Source organism: Leptonychotes weddellii, chromosome 1 (genome assembly GCF_054177405.1).
Source record: "Leptonychotes weddellii isolate Sample4059 chromosome 1, ASM5417740v2, whole genome shotgun sequence".
NCBI lineage: Eukaryota > Metazoa > Chordata > Mammalia > Carnivora > Phocidae > Leptonychotes > Leptonychotes weddellii.
Window position 1 is genome coordinate 177,688,301 of NC_138369.1, and position 7,299 is coordinate 177,695,599.

Sequence of the window (7,299 nt, forward strand, 5' to 3'; positions counted from 1 at the left end):
TGAAATAAAATATTAATGTTTCATTTTCAGAAAACCTGAAAAAAGGCAGCAAAAGCAATATTAGGAGTGGAGAGTAGGGCTCCACCCCAAAGGGACTTTATTAGATATTTGACTTGATTAATGTGGACAGGGAGATAATTAGGTAAACATCCATTACAGGACTTTATCAGCATTAAGTCAGCATTGTAAACTGAGCTACATAGAAAATTATCACTTATTATTAGTCTAAAGGAAGAGCCTAATACATTGATTCTTAGATTTTTTTTTTTTTCTAAATCTTTGAGCTATTGCGACGTCCTTTCAATAAACAGAGAACAGTTTATATTGAGGGAAATTGTAAACTAGGCTAGGCATGGATTGTTTTCAGGAACAGGATATTTTTAAAAAGTTTAAAGTAGTTAAAACATTACCAGTTCACCACTAATGTAGCAAAACTGAGTTAATGAACAGATTTTTCCTCTGAGAGACCAAAGAACTGTGTGACAGAATTCTTTTTTTGTCTGAAAAGAGTTGAATTCATCAATTGTTCTGACATTACACAGCCAAAGTTCAAGGTGGCCACCGCACTAAGATATTATGAAATATTAGGCCATAAACCTTGTGGAACTAGGAAAAACAACTATCACAGACTCTCTTTAGCTAACTTTAAACCATACAACATGAGATAATCTTATAGACAATTATGGACAATTATATGATCAAAAATTTCTGTTCATATTCGGTTCAACCGCCAGTTTTGGGAAGAGACAAATTTTAAGAGAAAAAAAAGGAATGAGAATATGTCCATTTCTATAACATGAGAAACTTGAACTACATGGTGTGTGTAGTTGAACCACTTCAACTCTAATGAATCTATCCTCCTGTGCCTTTAGTAGTTTCAAGTCACAAGGGATGCTAGGAAATTAGCAACAGTTTGTTTTGAAGATTACTTAACAGTCAGAATTTATTATTTCTAAAAACCGTGACTTCTTTGGTATTTTTATATAATTTACAGGACTGATCCTCGATTTGCAGAATTTAATAAAGTAGGTTATGCTCTTGAACTGTATCTAGCGGACAAAGCCAAAGATTTTCTTTTGAAGTTCTTAAAGTGTTTTCCCACTATTCAGATTGATTTTTCTTTTTCTGTTCTGCAGTTTTCACTCTACTTCCAGGAGAATCTGCTGTCAGGATGAAGCCAGATTCTTCCAGTGAATGCAAATCTAAAGAGCTTCCTTTCCGGGTTTTCCGTTGCCATAAAGAGGATCCGACAGAATTGTCACCTACATTTTAACCACACCCCTATAATAGGCATGTAACAAATAATTCTGAGAGTCATATTAATAGCAGGGAAACAAGATGTCTGCCAACATTCTCACAGGAAGCTAGTGGTGAAAGGCGGAATAAAAGCCAGGCTTTCAGGGCACTGGCTAGGCATTCTGTGTGGTCTCCCACACTGCTTCTCTTTTGAACTTTTCAATTCCAAAGCAAAAATACCATAGCTATAATGCCACCAAGGACGTTGGCATTATACACCAACAGACCGTCCCTCTGCTCTTTCCCTGACCCTATCTAAACCACCACCGTCTCAGGGGGCATGCTGGGCTTCGTGAGGATGTCATAAGGTAGCACTGGTAATAATCCCCCCCAAGTGTTGTTAGTGAGCCTGTGTTGTCTTAAATGACACGTACCGTGGCCATCATCCAGGAATTCTGTGATGGTGGCTGAGGTGCACTTGGACCAGGGCTTGGATGCATCGATGCTGGTTAGGATGGAAGACATTAAGCGTTTATCTTCCGTGGAACCAAAGTTCTCTTCACAGAATTTGGAATCATCATGGGAGAGACCAAGGAGATGTCCTAAAGCAGAGAAGAGAAGGAGTGCAATCATGGGTGATTTCACATTTCTACTTATCCATGACAATTACATGAGCACTTGGTTTTCCACCTTGGCTCCCTCCACCCCAAACTGTACATGAGTCCATTTTAACTGCCTTCTCATGCACAGACTGGACCCCCAGGGAAATTAAAGCTGTGTGTAGTCAGAGCAGTCACTTTGGGTGAACATTCAGGGGAAAACTGAGAAATTACACTAAGGAGTGGACATTCCCATAATCCATCTGGTTCACACATGCTCAATGACATGTAGAAACAGGCCTCATTTAGAATCCAGAATTTGCAAGGATCTGTGGGATTATGTCATAGCCTCACTACATATTATTTTGATTGTCTAATTTTCCGCCTTCTCTGATCAACCATGAGCCCCATGAGATCAGAGAGCATCTCCTCCATCCACTGTTGAAATCTCTGTGTTTAACTCAATGTTCTGCAAGTTGCAAACACTTAATAGATGGTTTTTGAATATCAGTGACTTCTATTTTCTTGGCCACGTTAATGGGTAGCTAGCTATCTGAGAGATGACTAGGGGGGAGAAGAAAGAGAAATTATGAACTCGCCGATTCCAGGCAAAGGTAAGCTTGCTTTCACCCTTTCAGTTCTTTCATTTGGAAAGTTCTTCATGTTTATTAATCCCACAAATAAATAACATATTTTGAAAACATACCCATTTACATTGAAGAAATGTCTAAAACACCAAGAAGCCCATCATGGAGTGTTAGAGCTTGAAGAGAAAACAAATACTAGAAAGATAAGTCATTGTCCAAAAGCACTCAGCGAGGCAGGTGTTTCTGCTTCAGCGCACCACACATGGTTTCTGTAATCCCACACTGCAGTTCCAGTCTATCAAGCTAGGTATCCTAACCACATTCTTATTATCAAAATTGTTTTTTATCATATAAGATTAATTTTCATATAGTCTAAGGATAAATGACATTCACTAGTAAATCTGAAATGCCAATTAAAAAAAAATTCCAGGACAGTAGTTTGTAGAGACTCTAAAAAAGCAGATAAGTAGACCTTAATTGCTTTTTTTTTTTTTTTTTGGTAAAGCTTTATAGAATCATACACAAAGCATTAAAAAGGGTGTATAAAATACTACAGAAAAGTGATTAATACATTCTCTTTAGGCTCCTGTATGCCAAAGGCAGGGGCTTTTGGCCATTCTGCCAAAAAAACAACAAAAAAAAGAAAGTCCAGCATGCAACAGTAAAACTCAACAGAGATGAAATCTTTCATGCCACATTCCAACTACTTTTGGCCAACTTGTTAAATCACCAACACCTCATAACAAAATTGTCCACTGAGCAGCTGTTTGCTGTTGTGGCTGAAATTAAGTGGCTAGGGCTCGGTGACCTTCCAAAGCTCCACATTTTTATGGTATTTATGCAGTTATTTACTTCAATAGCATTTGCCAGCCTAGCAAGTTTTCGATGGGAAACCCTCCCGCTCTCACGTTTTATTTGCTCAGTAGCATGAACGTGCATCAGAGTTTGTGAAGTACATCCCAAATAACATGCCAAAGACTGGCAGGACTTTGTCCAAGTTTTGGGTGGTATGTTGATTTTTTTCCTGCAACCCACAGCTCAGAAAAAAAACAGAAACTTTCATCATGCCCTGTTCAAAACGGCTTAAAGTTACTTAGTACATCTAACACGTGTTGAGAAGGCACTCCATGCTTCTTGAACTTTTCCACCGTTGAATCTTTATCGGCTAACATTGTGGGATTTGTGTGGAAATTTCACACTTGGGTTTTTTTCCGTGGCATAGAAAAGAGAGAGGGAAAGTGGCCTAAGGCAACCTCTGCCACGTAACATTTTATTTGAATCCAGGTTTTATATTTTAGAAAAATGTGATTTTGCATTCTAGTTCATAAGATATTCGTATTTATTTAATGAAGCAACAGTCTTTTCCTCCAAATGTATCTAAACACATAGCACTTTCCAGATGAGTATTTTTAAGATTTTATTTATTTATTTGAGAGAGAGCGAGAGATTGAGAGAGAGAGAGAGAGCATGAGCAGGGGGGAGGTACAGAGACAGAGAGGGAGAGACAGACTCTCTATAGAGCAGGGAGTCTGACATAGGGCTGGAATCATGACCTGAGCTGAAGGCAGATGCTTACCCAACTGAACCACTGGGTGCTCCTAGATGAATTTTTTTTATAGCATCCAAGTGATTTTCACTTCATTTGGAGGGTAAGTTTCAGATTTCTGATTTAAAATAGAGGCCATGTAGCAAACACCAGATTCACTTTAAGAAACCCGGCAGAGTACCTCAATTTTTTCTTTCATACAGAATGGCGAGTCATCTAATTTTTATAGATTTCAATTATATAAGCAAAGCCGTTTATTTAAAAATATTTTGGTACAGTTTTATGAATCTTTTGGCATGTGACTTGGCATAATATTGTGAATTTTATACTATCTAAATTTACTAATTTATCAATGTAACTTAATTGCTGCCAAATATACGTGTAAGAAATTTTTATATGGCACCCAGAAAAGATTGCCATTCTGAGCATGAACAGATCTTAGTTCCACCTCAGCAAGAGCTAAAAGAAGATGTGAATTTTGTCAGATCTGCAAAAGTGAGTCAGGAATGGGCTGCTTAAGGGTCAACTGAGAGACAGACTCTTTGGAGGAATGTTTTGTTTTCCATGAAGAAAGTCTGTCAGCTGGCTGGGAGAGGCATACTCTCTCAAGGATAACGGGAGTCATGGTCAACGCGAAGAACATTTAAGCACCCATGGAAACAGGCAGCTGGTTCCGGTAGCTGGAACCAGGGCACAGTGAGAGAGACCCATGTGACTTCCCTTCAGGAGCTGGACAGGAATAAAATGGAAGATCAGTGTGAGGAATGTTTGGATGCTCTTCAGGAGAGACGTGACAGCCATACTAAGGGCTGGGAACAGCAAAAGAGGTGGTTATTTTCAAATGTGATCACCCAATCATGACGTTAAGACATCTAATGTCAGTCTGAAATGCCCATATCTCTGAGCCCTGAAATGGCAAGGGACATATAAAAGCACAAGCTATTTTAAAAGGACACTCACATTAGAGAAAACACACTATGATACTAAAAGCTCATGAACTGAAAAATCCAGAATCCAGGAAATTTAAAATATAATGTTGTAGCTGACAATAATACAGTTCGAGTCGGTGTTGTGAAAGGCTTAATCAGAATGTATCATGATGTTATCGCTCTCCTAGGACAACCGCCTTTTCCAATGAGAGTTGGTTGATCAATCACCCACAGAGATGTTTAAAATTACAGGTGTGGGGGGCGCCTGGGTGGCTCAGTCGGTTAAGCGGCTGCCTTCGGCTCGGGTCGTGATCCCAGGGTCCTGGGATCAAGCCCCACATCGGGCTTCCTGCTCAGCGGAGAGCCTGCTTCTAACCTCTCCCTCTGCCTGCCGCTCTATTTGTGCTATTTCTCTCTGTCAAATAAATAAATAAAAATCTTAAAAAAAAAAAACACAACAAAAAAATCAGGTTTAAAAAAATAAATAAAATTACAGGTGTGGGTTGGAGACTAAGCATTTCTCCGCTAAACAGGCTCTAGCAGGATTAGCACAGATGGGATTTACACAAATGTGTGCCAGAGAATAAGACAGCACATGAAGAATATAAGGAATTGTTGGAGACAATGTTTACAACCCCTAAACTAACTTGTTTTATCGAGATGTATCTCATGATGAGTTTTTGGAACGATACAGAGCAGAGTTAGTTGAGGGGTGAGGTCTTTGGAGGAGGCGGGGTGACAGAGTCAAGAAACCCACAGAGAAAGGCAATTCAGGTATTTCTTTCTCGGATCCATGTAGAAAAGAAGAGTGAAGGGGAGTCAGAGCAGTTTTGAAGGTAAGAGTTTTGAAGAAGCTCAGCCAAGCTCAGACAGTAAAACCCCTCCCAAGAAGAGACAATGCAGATACTAGATTTAAGGCGACAATTTCCTGTCAGGGTTTCAAGTAGAGGCCTCAAGGTCTCCCTCTAAGGAAGAATTAGTATTTGTATTTGGAAGAATTAGTATGTGTATTTGTATTCATATTTTTATTTGCAGGTATTAGTATTTTGTAATTAGTCACATACAAAAGATTGAAGAGCAGTTTGTTTGCTTTAAGCAATCTTGCTCAGGATGCTATCTTTCTTAGTCAATCTTTAATTCTTGATTGATGTAATTGGAAACTTCTCACCTCAAATCCTGAGGCAATGAAGGAACAAACACACTCGAGTAGTGGGTGCACTTGTTAATGGCATTTGTATTTATATACGCAATAAGAAAATAAAAGGTATTACATGAGTCAGGGAAACTCAGAGAATAATGCAACTGTGTAATCCAATATTTTCCCAGGTGATGCAGACCTCAGAACTCTATCTTGCTTTTTGAAATCATTATTAAAAATCAAGATGTAAATTGCACTTTTGGAGAAAATACTGATCTATTCTTAATAGATATTAAATCGTATCACAAATAGAACAGTCTTGCTAATGAGTGCCCATCACACAAAGTGACATCAGGAAGGAATTTCTTTGGATTACATTAAGGACATGAGTTTCACAATAAATTATGTCAAAGCAAAGTCTATAGGGTAAGCGTCTGAATTATATCATTATCTCAGAATTAGCAAATAATTAGTCACCCGGTAATTTCTCTAGTATGATAATCGTCTTTTTAAAGGTCAATGGGTGACATTTCATTAAATACATTTCATCTCTGATATTCACAATCTAGACTTAAAAAGTATCTTGCCTCCTTAAATTCACAAATGAATCATGTTAAAAAATCCGAGATCATGTACACCAGGTGAAGACACATTACTATAAAGGAAAATACTGGTCCAGCTCCTTATTCAGCTCAGGTATTACTATACCACGAGGGCTAACTTATCACATTAACCTCAGGAAGGAAATTCACTTGTTTTTCTAAACTTTGGTCTGAAAATTAAACAGAATTTCAAACTCTTGTCTCTTGACCCCAAACTGACCAATGAACAAAGGGACACAGCACCACATCCTAAAAAAATAGTCAAAAGAAACTCTGTAATGTGTTTACTTAAGAAAGCACTGCTCAGATGAAGCATCTGTTTCTTAATGAAGTCATGTTTTTATTTTACCTAATTTTCCAGCTGGGATTATTGAGGTGTAAGAAGGTCTTGCCAGGGGTTGAAGAGGGAGCCAACAGCTCACATGGGATCAGAATCCAGAATCCTTGAAGAGAACCAGGAGCTCCAATAATTGGATCATGCATGTCTATTCAAATGCAAATCCTTATGTAGAAGATAAAATTCTTAAACTCCCATTTCAAAACATTAAACATAAATGGTGAGTAAATGTTATATCAATTATATAAATTGGAAGGAAGAAAACTTAATTTTTCACCTTATAGCTAGCTGTGTCCATCTCCTTTTGAATCAAATTCAGTATTAT

At 38.2% G+C, this 7,299-nt stretch overlaps 1 protein-coding gene across 1 annotated transcript in view; it reads right to left on the minus strand.

The window, feature by feature from the left end:
• ADAMTS5 (ADAM metallopeptidase with thrombospondin type 1 motif 5) overlaps positions 1-7,299 on the minus strand; it is a 49,096-nt gene that overhangs the window by 22,457 nt on the left and 19,340 nt on the right. Inside the window, exon 4 of the mRNA XM_081799028.1 lies at positions 1,671-1,838. Within this exon, the coding sequence (XP_081655154.1) occupies positions 1,671-1,838 (168 nt within the window). The remainder of the gene's footprint in view (positions 1-1,670; positions 1,839-7,299) is intronic.